The 23,320-nt window shown below is 43.4% G+C and overlaps 1 protein-coding gene across 1 annotated transcript in view; it reads left to right on the top strand.

The window, feature by feature from the left end:
• Positions 1-20,994, top strand: part of PDLIM1 (PDZ and LIM domain 1) — a 53,627-nt gene extending 32,633 nt beyond the window's left edge. Inside the window, exons 5-7 of the mRNA XM_054436240.2 lie at positions 11,184-11,335; positions 19,887-20,004; positions 20,458-20,994. Of these exons, the coding sequence (XP_054292215.1) occupies positions 11,184-11,335; positions 19,887-20,004; positions 20,458-20,644 (457 nt within the window). The 3' untranslated portion in view covers positions 20,645-20,994. The remainder of the gene's footprint in view (positions 1-11,183; positions 11,336-19,886; positions 20,005-20,457) is intronic.
• The last annotated feature ends 2,326 nt before the right edge of the window (positions 20,995-23,320 follow it).

Below are 23,320 nucleotides of genomic sequence, written 5' to 3'. Positions count from 1 at the left end.
TTCTTCTTTTTTTTTTTTTGAGACGGAGTCTCGCTCTGTCCCCTAGGCTGGAGTGCAGTGGAGTGATCTTGGCTCACTACAACCTCTGCCCCTCCAGGTTTAAGCAGTTCTCTGCCTCAGCCTCCCGAGTAGCTGGGATTACAGGCACGTGCCACCATGCCCGGCTAATTTTTTTTTGTATTTTTTTAGTAGAGACGGGCCTTCTTTTTTTAAGGCTGAATAATATCCCATTTTTTTTTCACATTTTCTTTATTCATGTGGATATGGTTTGTCTGTGTCGCCACCCAGATCCCATCTTGAATTCCACATGTTGTGGGAGGGATGCAGTGTGAGGTAATTGAATCATGGGGTCACATCTTTCCCATGTTGTTCTCATGACAGTGATTAAGTCTCACAAGATCTGATGGTTTTAAAAAGAGGAGCTCCCTGCACAAGCTCTCTCTCTCTTTGCCTGCTTCATCCATGTAAGATGTGACTTGCTCCTCCTTCCACCATGATTGTGAGGCCACCCCAGCCATGTGGAACTGTAAGTCCAATTAAACCTCTTTCTTTGTAAATTGCCCGGTCTTGGGTATATCTTTATCTGCAGCATGAAAACACACGAATACACATGTTTTTATGGACGTTTAGGTTGCTTGCATCTCCTGGCTATTGTGAGTAATGCTGTAATGAACATGGGTGAGCAAATATCTCTTTGAGATCCTTCTTCATTTCTTTTGTATATAATCAAAAGTGGGATTGCTGAATCTTATGGTAAATTTTTAATTTTTTGAGGAATCTCCATACTGTTTTCCACAGCAGCTGCACCATTTTACATTCCCACCATCAATACGCAAGGGCTCCATTTTCTCCACATCCTTACCAACATTTGTTTTATGTCTTTTTGATAGTGGCCATCTTAACAGATGTGAGGTGATATCTCATTTTGGTTTTGATTTGCATTTCTTTAATGATTAGTGATGTTGAATATCTTTTTCATATGCTTGTTAATCATTTTTGGCTAAATGTCTATTCAAATCCTTTGATCATTTTTTAATCGAGCTATTTGTTTTTTGTTGAGTTGTAGGAGTTTTTTTTATATATTCTGGATATTAATTCCTTATCATATGTATGTTTTGCAAATATTTTTTCTATTTCATAAGTTGCCTTTTCACTCTGTTGTTTCCTTTGTGGTGCAGAAGTTTTAAAGTTTGATGTAGTTCTATTTGTTTATTTTTGCTTTTGTTGCTTGTGTTTTTGTGTCATATTCAAGAAATCATCACCAAACTCAATTTTAGGAAGCTTTTTTTATTTTTATTTTTATTTTTTAATAGAGACAGGGTCTCAGGCTGGTCTCGAACTCCTGGGCTCAAGTGATTCTCCTACCTTGACCTCCCAAAGTGCTGGGATTACAGGTGTCAGCCACAGCACCTGACCCCCTATGTTTTCTTTTAGAAGTTTTATATTTATAGTTTCTGGTCTTATGTTGGTCTTTAATCTATTTTGAATTACTTTTTCTTTCTTTCTTTTTTTTTTTTTTGAGACGAAGTCTCATTCTATTGCCTGGGCTGGAGTGCAGTGGCATGATCTTGGCTCACTGCAACCTCTACCTCCTGGGTTCAAGTGATTCTTCGGTCTCAGCCTCCTGAGTATCTAGAACTACAGGCTTGCGTTGCCACTCCTGGCTAATTTTTTTGTAGTTTCTGGTAGAGATGGAGTTTCACTGTGTTGGCCAGGCTGGTCTTGAACTCCTGACCTCAAGTGATCTGCCTGCCTCAGCCTCCCAAAGTGCTGGGATTACAGGCATGAGCCACTGTCCCCGGCCAAATTATTTTTTTATGTGGTGTTAGGTAAGGGTCCAACTTCATTCTTTTACATGTGAATATCCAGTTTTTCCAACACCATTGAAGAAATTATTCTTTAACCATTGTGTAGCTGTGGCACCCTCGTTGAAGATCATTTGACAGTGTATGCAAAGGTTTATTGTGGGCTCTCTATTCTATTTCATTGGTCTCTATATCTGTCTTATGCTAGTACCATACTGTTTTGATTACTGTAGCTTTGTAAAATATTTTGAAATAAGGACATATGAGGCCTCCATTTTTGTTTTTCCTTCTCAAGGTTGTTTTGGCTATTTAGGATCCTTTGAGATTTTATATAATTTTACAATGGTGTTTTTTTATCTGCAAAAAATGCCATTAGAGTTTTGATAATGATTGCATTGAAGATGTAGATTGCTTTGGGTAGTACAGATATTTTAACAATCTTAGGTCTTCCAGTCCGTGAACATGAGATGTCTTTTTGTTTATTTGTGCATTCTTTGGTTTCTTTCAACAGTGTTTTATATTTTTAAACATTTAAAAATGTTTTATAATTTTAAAATGTACTCTATTCAGTGTACAAGTCTTTCACCTCCTTGGTTAAGTTTATTAGGTATTTTGTTCTTTTTGATGATTACACGAGATTGTTTTCTTAGTTTTCTTTTTGGATTCTTCACTGGTAGTGTATAGAAACAACTGTTTTTTGTTTGTTGATTTTGTATTTTGCAGCTATGCTGAATTCATTTATTAGTTCCAATAGTGTGTGTGTGTGTGTCTGTGTGTGTGTGTGTGTGTGGTGGGGGGGGGATCTTTAGGGTTTTCTGTGTATTTTTGATCATCGCATCTTTGAACAGATACAATTTTACTTCTTCCTTCCCAATTTGGATACCATTTATTTCTTTGTCTTGCCTAAGGTCTCTGATTAGGACCTCCAATGCTATGTTGAAAAGAGGTAGTAAAAGTTGGCATTCTTGCCTTGCTGCTGATCTTAGAGGAAAAGCTTTTGGTTTTTCATTTTGAGTGAGATGTTAGCTGTGGGTTTTTCATACATGGACTTTATTATGTGGAGGTAATTTCCTTTCATTCCTGTTTTGTTGAGTATTTTTATCATGAAAGTTTGTTAAATTTTGTCAAATGCTTTTTCTGCATTCAGATAACTCTGGTTTTTGTCCTTCATTCTGTTAATGTGATGTGTTACATTGATTGATTGTTATATGTTAAAATATCCTTGCATTACAGGATTAAATTCCACTTGGTCATGTTGTTTAATCCTTTTAATATGCTGTTGAATTTGGTTTGCTAGTATTTTGTTGAGTATTTTTGCATCAATATTCATTAGTAATATCAGTCTATAGCTGTTTTTTTTTTTGTAGTATCTTTGGTTTCAGTATCAGGGTAATACTGGCCTCATAGAATGGGTTTGGAAGCATTCTCTCCTCTTCAGTTTTTTGGAAGAGTTTGAGAAGGATTAGTTTTAATTCTTTTAAAATTGTTTGATAGAATTCACCAGTGAAGCCGTCTGGTTCTGGGCTTTTCTTTGTTGGGATGTTTTTGATTACTGATTGAACCTCCTTACTAGTTATAGGTCTGTTTAGAGATTTTTAATTTTTTTATGACTCAGTCTTGGTAGGTTGTGTTTTTGGGAATTTATCTATTTCTTCTAGGTTTTCTAATTTGTTAATATATAATTGTTCATAGTAGTCTGTTATTATCCTTATTTCTGTGGTATTAGTTGTAATGTCTCTTTCATTTCTGATTTATTTATTTACTTACTTACTTAGAGGCAGTCTCTCTTTCTTGCCCAGGTTGGAGTGCAGTGGCTCACTGCAACCTCTGCCTCCTGGGCTCAAGTGATCTTACCTCAGCTTCCTGAGTAGCTGAGACTACAAGTATGTGTCACTATGTCTGGTTAATTTTTTTTGTAATTTTTGTAGAGACAGGGTTTCACCATGTTTCCCAGGCTGGTCTCGAACTTCTGAGCTCAAGCAATCCTGCATTGACCTCCCAAAGTACTGGGATTATAGTCGTGAGCCACTGTGCCTGGCATGATAGTATTGTTGAATTTTTCTTTATCCTCTCTGATTATCTGTCTAGTTGATCTATCAGTTGTTAAGAGAGGGGTGTAGAAGTCTTCAACTAAAATTGTGAATGCATCTCTTTTCCTTTCAGTTCTATCAGTTTTTGCTTTACATATTTTGAAGCTCTGTTGTTTGATGCACACACATTTAACATTGCTATAGCTGTTGGTGAGTTAACCCTTTTGTGATTATATAATGTCCCTTTCCATCTCTGGTAAATTTACTTGTTCAGAGGTATACTTATCAGATATTATTAATAATATAGCCACTCCTGTTTTCTTTTGATTAATATTGGCATGATATATTGTTCTCTACCATTTTACTTTTAGCCTGCTTATATATTAATATTGGAAATGAGTTTTATGTTGATAGCATATATTTGGGTCATGTTTTAAAATGTACTGTTTTGTATCTACCCTGTTCATTTCTGTCTTTCAGTTGGTTTATTTAGATGATGAACATTAATGCGATGATTGATATGTTAGGGCTTAAGTCTGGTATTTTATTTTGTTTTCTGTTTTCCATTTCTCTGTTTTCATTTTCCTGCTTTCCTGTGGGTTATTTGACATCATTTTTTTTAGAATAACATTTTTATTTGTAGTGTTTTTTATTCTATGTCTTTGTATAAACTTTTCAGTAGTTATCTGGGTATTACATTGTATATATATAACTTATCACAGTTTACTGGTGTCATCATTTCAGGAGTTCAAAGAAGTATAGAAACTTTGCTTCTCTTTGTGAACCTTTGCCCTCCCCTACTTACAATATAGTTAAAATAGATCCTTTTATACACTTAGAACCACATCAGACAGTGTTATAATTTTTGCTTTACTTGTCAACAAGAGTTAGAATATATTGAGAGGGAAAGTATTTTTTAAACCCATATTTTTGCTTATGGGTTCTTTTTTCATTCTTGATATTCCAAGATTCCTTCTTTTTTTTTTAAGACAGAGTCTCGCTCTTGTCACCCAGGTTGGAGTACTGTGGTGCGATCTCCGCTTACTGCCACCTCCACCTCCCGGGTTCAAGTGATTCTCATGCCTCAGCTTCTTGAGTAGCTGGAATTAATGGGCATCCGCCACCATGCCCAGCTAATTTTTGTATTTTTAGTAGAGACAGGTTTTTGCCATGTTGGCCAGGCTGGTCTTGAACTCCTCACCTCAGGTGAGCCACCATGCCTGGCCAGTTCCTTCTTTTATTTTTTTTCGTCTATTTAGAGAACTTCCTTTAAACATTGTTTAGGGTAGCTTTGCTAGAGATAAATGCTCTCAGTTTCCCTGTATCTGAGAATGTCTTGATTTCTCCTTCATTCTTGAAGGATATTTCCACTGGATACAGAATGCTAGGCTGGCAGTTTTTTTTCTTTCAGCAGCTGAAAACATTGTGCTACTTCCTTCTTTTCTTTATGGATTCTGATAAGAAATCTGCTGTCTTTTGAATTGGGTTTCCCCTCTAGATAAGGCGTCATTTTTCTCCTACTGCTTTGAAAATTCTTTCTTTGTTGTAGTTTTCAGAAATTTACTATGATGTGTTTTGGTGTGGATTTTTTTAGGTTTATCCTGTTTCCTGGTCACTTCACTTCTTTATGTCTTTTGCCAAATTTAGGACACCTTCAGACATGATTTCTTCTAGTACTTTTCTAGTTCTACCTTTTTTCTCTTCTTCCAAGACTCCATTGACATGAATTTTTGATCTTTTATATATTCCCATAGGTTTGTGAGGCTCTTCATTTCTTTTTTTTCTCCCCATTCTATTTTTCTATGATCTTGAAATTGTATCATTTCTAATATTCTACCTTCCAGTTCACTGATTCTTTCCTTCATCTCCTTCATGCTGCTGCTGAGTGTATCCACTGTGGTTTTATTTCAGTTATTTTGTCAGTTCTAGAATTTCCATTTCATTCTTTATATCTTCTGTTTGTTGAGACTTTGTTTTAAGTGTGCTCATAATTGTTCATTGAAACATTTTTATGATGACTGTGTTACCATCTTTGTTAGATAATCTCAACATCTCTGTCATCTTGGTGTTGGCATCTCTTTATTGTCTTATTTACAGTTTGAGATCTTCCTGGTTCTTCGAGAGATGTGATTTTTCAACTGAATCTTGAACATTCTTGTTATTATGTTATTAGTTTCTGGATCGCATTAAAACCTTCTGTTTTCACTGGCTTCCTCTCAGATAGGGGGTTGGGGATGCTGCCTCATTACTGACGGGGGTGGGTAGAAAGTCCAGTTTCCCCACTCTGCCTATGTCACACCTGAGGTCATTGGGGCCACTCATTACTGCTGGATGGGGTGGGAGTTCTGGCTCCCCATATGGCTTCCACTGACACCTTATGGGTGAGTGGTGGCTTAAACACTGCTGAGCAGTGGTGAGAGTCCTGATTCTCTCCTAGGTTTTCTTCATTACAGCTGGGTAAGGATGAAATATGGACTCTCTATTGGGCTTTCTCTGAGTCTACCCCAGTGAGACAGTTGGGGAACCACATCATAGCCTGGTGAGACTAGAAGTCTGGGTTCCCCACTTGGCCTTTTCTGGCATTTGGCTGGAGAATAGTGATTGTTGTTTCAACGTGTTGTGTTTTGCTGGGCTGCCCTTTTCTGGTCATTTGGTCAGATACAGCAGGCTCCTCTTGAGACTTCTTCTGTCTGTGCCCATTGCCCTTTCCAGGTTGCTGCCCTCAGCTCCATGTCTGGGATGTCCAAGGAAACAAGAACACCCTGGGAGCTCACCACCATGGTCCTCAGGACGCGGGGTTCCTAGCCAGTGTGCCTTCCGTTGCCCTGTCAGAGTCTTCTCATGTTGTTTTATACGTAATGTCCAGGGTTTTTAGTTTTACTGGGTGAAACAGGGAAAAATATGTCTACCTCATCTTCTCAGACAGGAAAAAGATTTTTATGAGGAGACCATCTTCTGTCTGGATGCTTTCAATAATTCACATAATCCCCCTTTCTATTCCAATTTTTGTCTCACATACAGGTAGTTTTATTAAAGTATCAAAATGTTCTTACTATGTGAGAAAATGACCCTATTAAGGTTGTATCAGCAGTGAGGATTTTTTTTCTTATGGCTGTCTTGTTTTAGCAACTTCTGCCTCCTAGGTTCAAGCGATTCTACTGCCTCAGCCTCCCGAGTAGCTGGGATTATAGGTGCACACCGCAGCACCTGGCTAACTTTTTTTTGGATTTTAGTAGAGATAGGGGTTTCACTGTGTTGCCCAGGCTGGTCTCGAACTCCTGAGCTCAGGCAATCCGCCTGCCTTGGCCTCCTAAAGGCGTGAGCCACCACACCTGACCTAGCTGAGATTTATATAGATAATTAAGTTGCTGCCACAGACGATGGCCCAAGTTTAAAAAAAAAAAGCCCCTTATATCCTCACTCTGGGCACTTCATGGTTCTGATGGAGTAGACTTTCATCCCAGGGTTGCTGTGCTGACCATGCTCCAGAGCCATGGGCGTACCGCTTTCCATCCTCCTTGTCCTTCTGACCCTCACCCCAGCTGCCCTTTTGGCTGGAGCAGGTGTGAGAATCACGTAAGGTCTGCAGGCTCAGCCTCCAAAATCCTCCTCCGGGAGATGGGCTCAAGGGGAGTTTCTGCTTATGTTCTAAAGACCGCTAGGATCCTCCTACGCCTGGCTGTGTCAGCCATCTTATTCAGCAGGGATGGGAGTGGCTTGGCTAGAATAACCCTGGGGCCCTCAGGTCATGTCCTAAAATAGTGGGAGAAAATATTAAACATTTAGGAAACGGATACACATCAGCTCCCAGGGAGAAACAAGAACTAGGAAACTTCGTGTAACATATTGTTACTCCAAAGTAGTTGAATTTGCTTAAACTCGTTATTAAAACTGTACAGAGTGGGTTCAGAAGAAAGTGTTTATTTTCACTGTTGTGCCCTCAAAACTTTTTCTCTTGGAGACTGAGTGGTGTGTATTATATTTTCTGAAGCCATATCACTGTAATATTCTTTCATTGCTGTTATTAATATAAAAACGAGAAATTTTTTGCTCCATTTCTCCTTCATATTTTTGTCATTATTTTTTAAGATATTGTGGTATCATGTCAATAGCTTGTGGTCTAGTGTCTAAGACTTAGACGTTGGATCTTAGGATGTTATTTTTGAGTCACGTGTATCAATACCTTAAGTAAGGTAATAGATATTGAAAGTCCTTTATAAATTGTCCAGTGGTATAAAGATGCTATCATTATTTGGGAAAAATGGTAAGTTTTTTTTTTTTTTTTTTTTTTAAATTATAGAAATCCCTCACAAGGTGATTTGCTGGAAGAATATGTGATGGCCTTGTGGTCTGGGTTCTGTTATTTTTTTGGTGTGTTCCGTTGGTGGCTTCCAGACATAACATACACCAAAGAAGAAGAAAAATCTTTCCCAAGAACATTCCATAGTCTGATCTCAATTTTAAAATAGTCCTAAGTGTAATAGAAAAAAGATTTATCCAAAAATAATGTAATATGCTTATTATGGGGCAAGTTCCAAACTCAGGACTCAAAGAGTCAGGCGTATAACTCAAAGAAAGGGCTGGAAAGTGAGATAAAGAAAGACCCTTGGTTAAAACAACTCCCCCAGGTGGCCTCATTGCCTGCCCTGAGAGGCACCCACAGTTCCCTGCAGGTGGGGGAAGAGGCCAAGCAGGAGTGGGCAGGACAGGCAGGGATAGCTGTTTTCCCTTCCCCAAATGCAGCCAGCCGGAGTGACCAACCCATGAATCTTGCTACTTAAATTCTGACCTTCTTTGGCAGCCACGAAGCATATGCCACTCTTTGGGTGCCTTTTCCTTTATTGTGAGAACATGGTTGGAGTGGAAGGGAAACACCTGGACCTTGATTGTTGTGACTGACTCTGCCTTTAGCTGGGGACCTGAGTACTGAACGTGCCCCAGAGGTTGTCTCAGAGAAGAGAAAGGAAGAAAGGAGAGGGAGAGAGGGAGAGGAAAAGGGAACTTGCGGAGAATTACCCAGGGAAAACATATACCCTGGAAATGAGTAAGCGTAATTGATATAATTCATTTGCACCTGTGAAAGTGGCTCCAGCCCTAAAGAGAGTCTGTTTTAAGAGTTGCTGAATAAAACCACTCCTGGCCACTGCCTGCATCTGTAAAGCTGGGAGGCAGCCTGGTGGGCTGGAGACTTTATAGCTTTATTACTCAGGAAGCACAACTTGTTTATATACAAGTCTATCCATCTGCATCAATAAATTGCCCCACCATCTGACATTTGCTCTTTGGTTCCACTGGGCACACTGGCCTTCCTCCCTAGCAGCTCAGCTGAGAGGAAGGTGGTGATCTGGGGCCAGGAGGTGGGGCTGCCCATGTCCCTGGTACAGCCCTCAGAGGCCGGCTGCCCTGGAGGACCTCGTGAGTCTGCAGGAACGGGGAGCACAGCAAGGAGGAAGGAGGCCCTGGACCCACTCTGCAGTGTTCGTTCACTTGCCTGATGCCTGCTGAACTGTGACCTGTGCCAGGCACTGAGCCAGGCCTGGGAATGTGATGGGGAGCAAGACAGGCCATGTCCCTGCCCTCCTGGGGCTTACTTTCCAGGGGGAGATAGACAACAAAGAAATAAGGGAATACAGTGGAATCCATGATGAGAGAGCAGGTAGGGAGTTAAGAGTGATGGTGGGGATGTGGCGGACTGTTTGGAGTCGGGGTCAGGAAGGCCTCTCTGAGGAGTGCACTTGAGCAGAGACCTGGATGAAGCATGGGAGCCATGACAACACCTGGGAAGGGCATTGCAGGCTGAGGGCGCAGTAAGTGCACAGGCTGTGAAGCTAGTGTTTCCCAGGCACAGCGGGAAGCCTGGTCTCAGTAGAGCGGAGTGGGCCAGGGCTGGCAGGGGATGTGTGTGGAGGGAGAAGTTTGGGTCGCATATGTGAGGGACTTTTTCCTCTGTGATAACATTTACTCCAAAAAAGTTGAATTTGATTAAACATATATTTCAGTATTAAAACTAAATATTTTGTGCTAAGTCAAATGAGAATACATTGAGCCACAGCATGACACAGTCTGACTCATGTTTAAAATATCATTCTGGGCCAGGCACTCTGGCCCATGCCTGTAATCCTAGCGCTTTGGGAGTCCAAGGCTGGAGGATCACTTGAGGCCAGGACTTTGAGACCAGCCTGGGCAACACAGCAAGACTCTGTCTCTACAAAATAATGACAAAATCAGCGGGGAATGGTGGCACACCTGTAGTCCTAGCCACTCAGGAGGCTGAGGCAGGAGGATTTATCTATTGAGGCCAGTAGTTCGAGGTTACAGTTACCTGTGATTGCACCACTGTACTCCCGCCTGGGTGACAGAGTGAGTCCCTGTCTCTAAAAAACAAAAAATATCACTCTGATATTTTGAATAGAGGCCATCACTTTGGCCTCTAGTCAAAAATAAGACTGTCCTTGGGCCATTAGTGATAGTGGAGACAAGTCACGCATCTTGTCAGCCGTGCTGGTAAGCATGGCATGGCTTGGACCTAGGGGAGGTGGGGAGGTGAGAAGGGGTCAGATGCAGGATAGATTTACAGGTATAGCTGATGAGAGTTTACCTCCCTGTCACCGTCCACCGCTTAGAAAGTGGAGCCCTCGGGGAAAGAGGCAGGCTCTGCCTATCTTATCCTGTTCTGGGTCACCCAGAATGACAGGAGGAAGGTGGGGAAGACAAGGCCTGGCTTGCCCAGTCCCTGGGCCTGAACATCAACAGTTCACAAAGCACTTGTATGTCCCATCCTTACCACCAAACTGTGAACCAGGCAAGGAAAGTACTGTTACCTCTGTGTTATAGGTGAGGAGACCCAAGCGCCTGGCCTTGAGAATCAGGAAGTATTTATAGACAGGGAAAGCACTGTGAGATTGTCGGGAATGAAGAACACTATGATTCCTGCTTGTGAAAGCAATGTTTGTGGCCCATACAAGGGGGACCCGGCTGAGTTCTTCATGGTTGGGCTGTGGTTGACATTTTTTTTTTTTTTTCTAAATTTTCTCTGGACATAATGCTGTTGATGGAATTTATAAAGAGATAGAGCATTCTCATTCCATTAGGCCAAAAAGTAATTGAGCTACTGAAGCTATTTAGAAGAAGAGCCTCTGATTGCATTGAAGCAGCAGCCAGCTCTGACTACAAAGACATCTCAGTTTCACTGTGCTGGCAGCAGGTCTGTGGCTGATTTAGGAGAGGGCTTTGAGATCATTTCTATCCATCCTTCAAATCAGCAGTGTCTTTGCCTGGAGGAGGTTCCTGGTGAAGTTATTTTTAACTTCTGTCATGTCCTAATCAATTTTTCTAACATTCTTTACAGCTTAGACCATGCTCAGCCTCCAAGCAGCCTTGTCATCGACAAAGAATCTGAAGTTTACAAGATGCTTCAGGAGAAACAGGAATTGAATGAGCCCCCGAAACAGTCCACGTCTTTCTTGGTTTTGCAGGAAATCCTGGAGTCTGAAGAAAAAGGTAATCAGCTCCATCTGCAGTCAGAGGCTCTTGGTCTAGGTCAGATGTGAGAGTCAGTCATTGTGGAAGCACAGGTGAACACACTCTGGAGCCTGCTTTGGAGGGCATGGACTTTTAAAATGCTGAAATTCTTTAAAAGAGATAGAGGAAGAGAGAGAGAGAGGAAGAGAGCGTGCTGACCACATTTTTCCATCTGGGTCTGTATTTAAGAAACTCCAGGCCTGGCCAACTGTGTCATGTCACATGTGCAAGAGGATGCTGAGGTTGGGGTGAGCCTGACTGCTGTGGGAGCCTGTTGGTCTGTCCCTTGGCCATTTATTTGCTTTGAGCCCAGAAACAATACCTTGGTGGTGGCTGAGGAACGCGAGTGATGAAGGCCATGGGCAATGAGCAGCAGAATGAGAATGAATTAGCGCTCAGTGAAGCCAGGGGCTGGCTTTGCTTGGGGACATGTGTTTGCATTTGCTCTAGGGTGGGTGGCCTCTTGAGCGCCCGAGAGCTCCCCCTTGTGGCCATGTTCTTATTCTGTGACCTTTGGCAAATCTCAACCTTCCCAGGCCTGTTTTCTCATCTGTCCATCAGGGATAAAAATCCTTTCCTCTAAGACTATCATGATCATGAAATGGCATAAGTTGTGTAAAACATCCATCATCATAACTGAGTACTCGCTTCATAGTTATTGTGGTGTTTGAAATGTCATGAAGAGGCTTTTTTGTCCTTGGGGTAAGCTTTGATGTTGATGCACCCAGGGTCACCCCGTAGGGTTCTGCAGGTCTCAGGAGACATGCTTCTCACTGAAGACATTATGTAACGTATACTTATTATGATCATGTTTAAGTGGATAGTGGTAAAATTATCTTCACTTAATAACAATGCTATACGTCGAGAAATTGTGACACGTGGATGTATTGAAGAAGGGATGCTTTATTCCCCTCACAGAGATGATCAGCAGCCCTCACACCCACTTCTTCCCTGGTGGTTCCTCATCAGCACCTCCTGTGATGCTCATGGGCAGTCTTTTCCAGAGAGCTGGGTTTTGTACCCTTTCCTGGTCCCTGTGATGCCCAGCCCTCCACACTCTCTCTTCCTTTCTTGAGGCTTGGGCACTTCAGTGAGGTCTTGCTTTCTATGCCCTCTTCATCTCTCTCATGGACCCATCTGCAAAGAGACAGTGGATGCTCCAGTGAGAGGACACCTTGTGATGGTGAGTGTGAGACCTGCCTCAGCCAGGCTGCAAAGGGATTGGCATGTTGGCTGAGAGGCTAGTGCCCTCTGGAAGACGAACCTCCCTCCTCAAAGTCCGCAGCCGAAGATTCAGCTTCCTGGGGAGCCCTTTGTGATAAGAAAGTTCTCTCTGAACACACCCGACACCTGGGCTTCCTCCCCGTTTGTGTGATTTCTTTAGAGAGAGTGGCAATTTACAACCATAGGAAATTAGGAAACCATGGGCCATGTGTTTGCATGTGCTTCTTTTATGCTAAAATGATACTGTTCTACCACTGCTTTCCTCTTTTGCTTGGAGTAGCTGAGCAGCTGGGAAGTAATGAGCCATACTTCGTATCAAGTTCCAGTATTAGCTTTGCCTGACAAATAACTTGGGGGCCAACCCTTGAGGATGATAGCTTTGTAAAAACATGTGGGAAACCACAGCTTATTTCACTCTTACGTGGATGTGAAACCCTTCAATGAGAGACAAGGTCAAGTTCATCCGTGCCCAACTAGACAAATGCTGCAGAGCTCATCTCGGCTCACAGAGAAGGACCTGAGCATGGATTTGGAAGCTCCATGCTCTTCAAGATCCGGACTCCTATCCGGCACTCCAGCACCCAAATTTGTGGCTTCCATTCCCACGGTTACTTCATGGTCCTGGTTGGCAGCTGGTGTTCCAACCATCATGCTTACCTCCAGGTGACAGGGAGGAAGAAGGGAGATAAGGCTAACCGGGGAGTCCTAATTTCAGATGAGCCAGCTTTCTCCTTCCCAGAAGTCCCACACTACTCTTCCATTTTATTGACCATGATTTAGTCACCTGGCTACACCTAGTTAAATGAGAGTCTGGGAATTAGGATTCTTTTTAAAAAAATTTTAGCCCTTAGTGTGGATGGTTCTTGCCCCAAAGAGAATCAAGATTCTGCCGGAAGGGAAGAGGGAGATAGCAAATCTTGTAGTTTCTCCTGTATCTCTTAATGTGTACCCGCATTAAATCTTTACTGACAGTAACAGGATAAATTCCATTCTAAACATTCCTTACATGCAGAAGGCTCTTGGGGGAAGGAACCCAAATGCCTGTTTTTTTTTTTGTTTTTGTTTTTGTTTGAGACAGAGTCTTGCTCTGTTGCCCAGGCTGGAGTGCAGTGGCATGATCTCGGCTTACTGCTACCTCTGCTTCTCAGGTTGCAGCGATTCTCCTGCCTCAGCCTCCCAAGTATCTGAGATTACAGATGTGTACCACCACGCCCAGATAATTTTTGTATTTTTAATAGAGATGGGGTTTCTCCATGTTGGCCAGGCTGGTCTTGAACTTGTGACCTCAGGTGATCCACCCGCCTGGACCTCCCAAAGTGCTAGGATTACAGATGTGAGCCACTGCACCCGGCCCCAAATGCCTGTTTTTATTTGAGATGAAATGGTGAAAGGTTAAGGCAGTAAAAGCAGTTGATGAGGGGTCCTGTCATTCAGAAAGGCCTCTGGTTCAGAAAGCAGTGCTGCAGGGCAGAAAGAGCACTGGCATCCAGGATCTGCCTCTGACCTGCTGTGACACCTCCAGCAAGTTGCTTGCCTTTCTAAGCTCTAGTTTCTGCACAGGTCCAATGAAGCTAATCCAGGACCTCATGGGATTGTTTACAGGGTTAAGTAAAGCCACGTCTGTAAACTGCCAGGTGCACAGTGAGTAAGGCCCCTGAAGGAAGCTTGGCTACAGCAGTATTTGGTCATAAACCTTGAAGACCCAACACAAGCTGTCTCATTTTGGGTAAAATTCAGCCTCCAGACCAGGAGAAAGGGGCTCTTGGTTCCTCACCTTCATCTTGTTCTGGATCAAATTCCAAAACTTGCAGGCAGAAGAAGCCGTTATATTAAAAAAAAAAAGGTGAAATATACTTAATATAAAATTTACCATCTTAACAAATTTTAAGTGTACAATTTAGTGGTATTAAGTACATTTATGTGATTGTGCTACTATCACCACCATCCATCCATAGAACTCTTTTATTTTGCAAAACTGAAACTGTTCCCATTAAAGAGTATTTCACCATTCCTCTCTCCTTCCAGCTCCTGGTAACCACCCTCCTGCTTATCTCTATGAATTTGACTACTCTGAATCCCTTGTATAAGTAGTGTCATGCAGTAATTGTCGTTTTGGGCCTGGCTTAGTTCACTTAGCTTAATGTCCTCAAGGTTCATCCATGTAGCATCTGTCAGAAATTCTTTCCATTTTAAGGCAGAGTATTATTCCATTGTTTGTGTATATTACATTTTATTTATCCATTCATCTGTCCTTTGAAGGAGACTTTTAATGATTGGAGGTTTGGAAGGAGCAGTCATGGGCTGAGAAAACACAGTGGTGGCCAGAGACTCTGAGATGAGAAAGCTGGAGACTTGTTCAGCAAGTACCGAGGCTCGTTTTGGCTGGTACCCAGGGTTCCAGGTGAATCCTCGGGTGATCTCGAGTTAGATATGGGGGACCACCAGGTGCAAGGTTAAGAATCATGAGCTTGATTCTAAACGTAGTGTGGAGCCATGCAAGGTTGTTGAGCAGTGAAGTGGATAGAAAAACAGCTGTGGTTTATTTAGCTAATTTTCACTATTTTTCCAGAAATATTTGGGATACAGCGTTCACTGTAAGAAGAGAAATTTGGAAATTTTTGTAGTTGCCTGGAGTTCAAAGCAAGCTAATATTTTCACTATAAGCTAGTTGAGAAGAAAGGAACAGAGATTTCTTTGGATTAGCAGTGTTGGCTGGATATGCGAGAGAAAAAACCTAGAAGCCAGCAGGTGGCGCCGTAGGGCTGAACAGGCCACAGTGAGTCTTGTGTTGGGGCAGGCAGCCTTCTCCCCCGAGCTGTGCCCAGTTTTATCCAGGTCAGGTCTCTTCATTCTAGAAACAGATGTGGATTCTCCTACCTAATGGAGATTTCATGTCCCTCCTGGCTTTTTCTCATTCTACCCTTTTGCAGCCTCTCTTCTTTCCTGGTGATTTTTCTATGGATTGAGTGGATTCCAGGTCTTTAAGTGTGAAATGTGAAAAAGCCCATTGCATAAGAGAGCCCAACCTCATTGAGCTGGTTCTCAGCCCAATCAGTGCCTTTGCAAACTGCCCAGGTATGTAGAGATGCTGCCATTTCCTTCTTGTCATGGGCAGGCAGCCAGATGGCTTCATCAGCCAGAAAATGAGGGAATCCATTTGGGATGCTTGAGGCATGATGCTTAGAGAAGATGCCCACCCAGGACCTTCTGAGATCCCTCTAGGCAGGGCCAGGATCAGGGTGAGGTGAGGGAGGCACTGCTTTGAGTGCAGAATTTTTTTTTTTTTTTTTTTGAGACCGCTGTCGCCCAGGTTTGGAGTGCAGTGGTGTGATCTCGGCTCACTGCAACCTCTGCCTCCCAGGTTCAAGCCATTCTCCTGCCTCAGCCTCCCAAGTAGCTGGGACTGCAGGCACGTCCCACAATGCCCGGCTAGTTTCTGTATTGTTAGTAGAGATGGGGTTTCACCATGTTGGCCAGGCTGGTCTCGAACTCCTGACCTCAAGTGATCTGCCCGCCTTGGTCTTCCAAAGTGCTGGGATTACAGGCATGAGCCACTGCGCCCGGCCTTGAGTGCAGAATTTAAGGGGGCACTGGAAAACTCAATAATCAAGAAAAAAATGACATTTAAATGCAATATTAAAAAAAATTAATACAGGTAAAATATATGATGAACAAAGTTGGAGCTTTGGCCTCCTCCCAAAGGAAGGGAGGAAGGCTTGGGAAGGGCAAGAAGGTGCCTTAGGCTCGGGGAGAACAGAAGCACCAAGGTGATTTCTCCTTATGCACCTGCTGGTGGGGCAGAACTGAGTCTTCCCCAAGCCCATCTGTAGAGCTCATCACTTAAAACCATGGAGCCTCCTAATCTGCCCCATCTCATGTGCTGCCAGGTGGACATCTGTGTGCATCAGTTCCCAGTGATGAACAGTCCCAGCTCTGAGCGGGGAAGCCTAAGTCTGAGCCGTGGCACCATGATAGGACTGCTGAGAGTTCAGGCTGCATTCACATATACCCTCTTGTTGTTCCCCATAAGCCAGCCAAGTACCCTAAACCATCTCTCATATTGTATTATTCAGCAGTGGGTAACCTGTATTTATGAGGGCTACCGGATAGCTGTGGCTCTGCTGGGCTTGGCAGGGCTGGACCAGGTCCCCTGAGTCCTCTCATTCGAGCCCAGGGAAGAGAGAGGCACTCTGGTGCTTGCTGTTTTCATGGCAGAGGCAATACCTCTGTGGGGACAGGGCCAAACCACACAAGTGCCCTTAGTGCTTTTGCCTGTATAAGGCTCACATCTGCTCACGTTGGCCAAAGTCTGGGGATGGGGAAGTCTACTCCATCGAGAGCAGGGTTTCTCAGCCTTGGTGCTATTGACATTTTGGGCCATATGAGTCCTTGTTGTGGGGCTGCCCTGTGTCTTTTGGGATGTTCAGCAGCATCCCTGACCTCTGCCCACTAGACGCCAGTGGCACCCCCTTTCACTGTGACAATCGAAACTGCTCTCTAGGAGATAAAATTGCCCCCAGTAGGGAACCACTGACTGGAGGTAAGCATGGCAAGAGAGGGGCGGGGTAATTGTGGTCAAAATACAGTCAACCATGTATTCTAAACGCCCCTTGTTGCCAGGCACAGTGGCTACTGGAGAAGCTCTGGTGGGAGGATCGCTGGAGGGCAGGACCTTGAGACACAACATAGCAAGATGCTATCTCTAATCAGTAAAAATAAAAAATTAATAAATGTCTGTTGTGTGAACATGTGTCTCAATTTTTGGTTCGGAAGGATTGGTCAGCACACAGGGACTCACTTTCTGAAAGGACAAGAGAGCTTAAGGCCCTTGTCTGTCAGCCCCGCGATTGCCTGACGTGACTGCAGTCATGGGGTGACCCTCTCCTCATCCCCTCGCCTGGCACAGGAAGCTGTTTCTTTGCTCTTGTCCAGTGGTTCTTGGATCAGCGGCACCTGGGAACTTGTTAGAAATACAAAGTCTTAGGCCCCATCCTGGGCCTTCTGGCTCAGAAACTCTGGAGGTGGGGCCCAGCAATCTGTGTGTTAACAAGGCCTCCAGGTGATTTTTACCATTATTAATAGCTACCATGGTACAGGGCTTTGTTACCTAAGATGTGATGAGTGGGGCCTTAGGCAGCTCAGCATCTAGCTACTAGGGGCTTATTTTACGCGCACCAGGCTGATTACAGAAAGGCTCCTTCCTCTGATCTGTAGGAGATGATTGTTATCTGCCTGCTGTAGCATGCTGTATTCTGATGGTTTTGTTCTTTCTGTGTTGTGGATTTCTGTGTTGTGTTATTTATTTTTAAATTTCCAACATTTAAGTTCAGGGGTACATGTGTAGGATGCAGAGGTTTGTTACATAGGTAACGATGTGCCATGGTGGTTTGCTGCACAGATCATCCCATCACCTAGATATTAAGCCCAGCATCTATCAGCCATTCTTCCAGATGTTCTCCTTCCCCCACTCCCCACCATCCGACAGGCCCTAGTGTGTCTTGTCCCTCCACCATGTGTCCACGTGTTCTCATCATTCAGCTCCCACTTACAAGTGAGAATATGTGGTATTTGGTTTTGTGTTTCTGCATTAGTTTGCTGAGGGTAATGGCTTCTAGTTCCATCCATGTCCCTGCAAAGGACAAGATCTCGTTCCTTTTTATGGCTGCATAGTATTCCCTGGTGTATATGTACCACATTTTCTTTATCCAGTCTATCAATGATGGGAATTTAGGTTGATTCCATGTCTTTGCTATCATGAATAGTGCTGTGATGAACATAAGAGTGCATGTATTTTCATGATAGAATGATTTATATTCCTTTGGGTATACATCCAGTAATGGGATTGCTGGGTTGAATGGTATTTGTGCTTCTAGGTCTTTGAGGAATCATCACACTGTCTTCTACAATGTTTGAACTAATTTACACCCCACCAACAGTGTAAAAGCGTTCTTTTTTCTCCACAACCTTGCCAGCATCTGTTTTTTTTTTTACTTTTTAATAATAGCCATTAGGACTGGCGTGAGTTGGTATCTCATTGTGGTTTTGATTTGTATTTCTCTAATGATCAGTGATGTCGAGCTTTTTTTCATGTTTGTTGGCCACATGTATGTCTTCTTTTGAAAAGTGTCTGTTCATGTTCTTTGCCCACTTTTTAATGGGGTTATTTTTTTCTTTTATTGAGATGGAGTCTCGCTCTGTTGCCCAGGCTGGAGTGCAGTGGGACAATCTCAGTCCATTGCAACCTCCGCCTCCTGGGTTCAAGTGATTCTCTTGCCTCAGCCTCCTGAGTAGCTGGAACTATAGGTGCATGCCACCACACCTGGCTAATTTTTGTAATTTTAGTAGAGAGGAGGTTTGACTATGTTGGCCAGGCTATTCTCAAACTTCTGACCTCAGGTGATCCACCCACCTCAGCCTCCCAAAGTGTTGGGATTACAGAAGTGAGCTACTGTGCCCGGCTTATTTTTTTCTTGTAAATTTGTTTAAGTTCCTTGCAGATGCTGGATATTAGACCTTTGTCAGATGGATAGATTGCAAAAATTTTCTCCCATTCTGTGGGTTGTCTCTTCATTTTGATGATAGTTTCTTTTGCTGTGCAGAAGCTCTTTAGTTTAATTAGATCCCATTTGTCAATTTTTGCTTTTGTTACAATTGCTTTTCGGGTCTTCATCATGAAATCTTTGCCCATGCCCATGTCCTGAATGGTATTGCCTAGATTTCCTTCTAGTGTTTTTATAGTTTTGGGCTTTACATTTAAGTCTTTAATCCATCTTGAGCTGATTTTTATATATGGTGTAAAGAAGGGATCCAGTTTCAGTTTTCTGCATATGGCTAGCCAGGTCTCCCAGCACCATTTATTAAATAGGGAATCCTTTCCTCATTGCTTGTTTTTGTCAGGTTTGTCAAAGATCAGATGGTTGTGGGTGTGTGGTCTCATTTCTGGGTTCTCTATTCTGTTCCATTGGTCTGTGTGTCTATTCTTGTACCAGTACCATGTTGTTTTGGTTACTGTAGCCTTGTAATACAGTTTGAAGTTGCGTGGTATGATGCTTCCAGCTTCGTTGTTTTTGCTTAGGATTGTCTTGGCTTTTTGGGCTTTTTTTTGGCCAGGTGTTAATCTCCTGTTTTATAGAAAAATAAACTGGGGACCAGAGAGGTTAAGTTACTTGCCCAGGATCACACAGCAGAGTCACTCCAGTTCCCATGGCCTTGCTTGAACATATATTTATAAGTGGTTCTGAAGAGCTGAGTGATACTTATGCAATTCTGCCCTTCCTGGCCAATGACAGTGTTTTCCTCATTTCAGGGGATCCCAACAAGCCCTCAGGATTCAGAAGTGTTAAAGCTCCTGTCACTAAAGTGGCTGCGTCGATTGGAAATGCTCAGAAGTTGCCTATGTGTGACAAATGTGGCACTGGGATTGTGTGAGTATCTTCTTCCCACAGCCTTTGCAGACCCTGCAGGTTGGGTAAACCATGAAAATGTGGTAAGTGCTGGATGTTGCACATTTTGCTTGTGAAGGAGACAAATCCCTCCTGGAAAAATGCAGCAGAGAGGCCAGGAAGGTCCTGTGTCCCAGAGCCAGGTTGTGAAGGTTTTCCTTCACTGCGGAGCCCTTAGGTTATGAACATGTAAAATGAGAAAAATCAGGGCTGCACTGTTGAAGTAGGAGGGGTTTTTGGAAAAATGTCTCTGGACCCTGGGAAGGAGAAGCAAGTCCCTTATGATTGCAGGCCAGTTGGGAGGCCCTGGTTTCCCCTGTGATGGGTTCCTGGGGAGAAGCCCCAGGCTGCTCAGGAAGGATGGTGCCACCTGCTCGGGTGCCACCTGCAGGTGCTTGTCACTGATGGAGTCCCTTCCCTCCCTTGCTTCTGTAGCGGTGTGTTCGTGAAGCTGCGGGACCGTCACCGCCACCCTGAGTGTTATGTGTGCACTGACTGTGGCACCAACCTGAAACAGAAGGGCCATTTCTTTGTGGAGGATCAAATCTACTGTGAGAAGCATGCCCGGGAGCGAGTCACACCACCTGAGGGCTATGAAGTGGTCACTGTGTTCCCCAAGTGAGCCAGCAGATCCGACCACTGTTCTCCAGCTGGCCTCTGCTGCAGCTTTTTCTCTCAGTGTTCTGGCCCTCTCCTCTCTTGAAAGTTCTCTGCTTACTTTGGTTTTCCCTCTGCTTGTAAAACATTGAGTCCCCTCCCTGCCTTGGTTAATTTACTCACACCAGCTGTGTGATGCCCGCTTTTACAATTAAAGGAAAACTGTTTTGCTCAGTGTCACCTTGTCAGCAACACCGTGTCCCTTCCCTCCACCCCCGTTCTCTGCTGCATTTGGACATCAGCCAAATTTGAACCCAATCAAATATGTGTCTGACACTGATTTTGTTTTTACTCAATAAATGTATAGACTACAAAGCAGTGTGGTGTCTGTTATCTGATTATGTGTCCCATTTCCTACTCAAGCCTGATGATATTTCTGAGGCCTGTCTTCTTGTTTTGGGTTTCTTGTTTCTCTCAGATTTACTGGCCTTTCCCCCGCAACTTGCATCTTAACAAGCTCTGTTCTTATATTTCTTTGAAGCTTACTTGAAATCCTCTTTCTGTAATGCTAATATAAGATACCTAGCTCTGTTTTTTTGTTTTTTTTTGGAGACGGAGTCTTGCTGTGTCGCCCAGGCTGAAGTGCAGTGGCCCTATCTCAGCTCACTGCAAGCTCCACCTCCTGGGTTCACACCATTCTCCTGCCTCAGCTTCCCGAGTAGCTGGGATTACAGGCGCCCGCCACCACGCCCAGCTAATTTTTTTGTATTTTTAGTAGAGACGGGGTTTCACCGCATTAGCCAGCATGGTCTTGATTTCCTGACCTCGTGATCCGCCCGCCTTGGCCTCCCAAAGTGCTGGGATTACAGTTGTGAGCCACCGCGCCCGGCCCTTAGCTCTGTTTTAATGAAATGAAGTTTTCTTTGCATTGGGCTGTTCTGAGGCCTATCTGAGGAAATGAATGCTTCCCAAATAATAGGTGGGAGCATTAGCAGTTGGCTTGGAAACATTCCCTAGTAAGTCCCTCTTCAGGCTGGTTGCTGACATCACAGCTGCTCCCCTTTGTGAGGGGCAGCAACCTCAGGAAAGTGTCCAGCAACAGCAGAGAGCCCAGGACAAGGCCAGTGTCCTCCTCACAGAGGAGACTGAGGACCCTGGCTGCTAAGAAAGAGTCCTGAGTCAAGATCTGAGGTCACTACAGTTTATCTCCTGGTGACTAATCCCTCATGGGGTCAGTTGCTCAAACAGTGGTGTCCCCATCCCTCCAGACACTGAGACTAAGTACTTGTTACGAGAGGCGGACAGGGTACTCCAAACAACCCTCTTTCCTCCAAAGGAGCAACCGTCTATTCTTGAGCAGTGCTCACCACCCTCAGTAATAGTTCATGACCTTTAATTATGAATGCACTAACATGGTACATACTCTAAGAATTTTAAGCAGTACCAGGATTTCATACCACAGACTCTGAAGCCAGAATGTACGATGGACAGTTTATGCACATGAGCTGTTTTAGTGCCACAACAAGCAGAACTGAAACTGTTCAGGCAGAAAATCATGTCATGTTAAAGCTCTCGATTTTTTTTTAAATTTTTTGGCAGTTAATGAGTTCTTTAAACCCCATCTGTTTCTACGCTTGTAAAAGTCAAGGTGGCTTAAACTATGCAATTCTTAGAAATCAACATAAAATGAAAAGTCTCTGAACCATAACAGGTCTGACTCATTTACAAAGACATTAACAGTTATGATTTGGATTTTGATTGTAAGGAATAGATGAGTCATAGATTCTTAGTACTTTCTCTAATCCTTCTCCTCAGATAATGTGCCAATCAAATGTCTGACATTTGTCAGTATTACTTCTTAGGTGTGGGTCTTTCATACAGGTATCTTGCTTCCAGGGGAGGCCAAACACCAACAACTTCAGGTGACCATTATTACTATTCAATATAGCCTGTATGGGGAGTTCATTTCCTGACTGAATGAAACAGCATGTCAGCATTACCACCCCTAAGTGCCAGCTGTGTTATGTGGCAAAGAAGCCCTTCCCTTTTGCCCCCAGTATTTGGCACATACAAATATTTACTGCTCTGCCAGACGTGGTGGCCCATGCCTGTAATCCCAGCACTTTGGGAGGCTGAAGTGGGTGGATCACTTGAGGTCAGGAGTTTCAGACCAGCCTGGCCAACATGGTGGAACCCTGTCTCTACTAAAAATAACAAAAGTTCGCTGGGCATAGTGGTGCATGTCTGCAGTTCCAGCTACTCTGGAGGCTGAGGCAGGAGAATCACTTGAACCTGGGAGGTAGAGGTTGCAGTGAGCCGAGATTGTGCCACTGCACTCCAGCCTGGGTGACAGAGTGAGACTACATCTCAAAAAAAAAAAAAAAAAAAAAAAAAATTACTGCTGAGAGCAATTTGAGATTTGGCCTATTTTTTGTGCTTCATGCCTACCATATTTATCTGATTGTTTCTCTTTCATGCTTCCTCTAAAATGAAAAGATTGGAAGGAACAGTCTAACTCTGTAGCCATCTTTAATTACTAAGCTTTCAGAAAATTTCCTGAAGAGGAAAAAGTCAGACAGAGTCATGCAGACTGTGATCAAGCTGTTTTCTCTGACTTGGTATGCTCTTCCTGCACCTCTTGATTACTTAACATTTAATAAATTTCTGTTGTCTTTCAAGATTGAGCCACCTCCTCCTCCAG

The sequence above is a fragment of the Pongo pygmaeus genome, chromosome 8, assembly GCF_028885625.2.
Source record: "Pongo pygmaeus isolate AG05252 chromosome 8, NHGRI_mPonPyg2-v2.0_pri, whole genome shotgun sequence".
NCBI lineage: Eukaryota > Metazoa > Chordata > Mammalia > Primates > Hominidae > Pongo > Pongo pygmaeus.
Note: the sequence above shows the minus strand (reverse complement) of the source record. Positions and strands in the feature narration are given on the sequence as shown.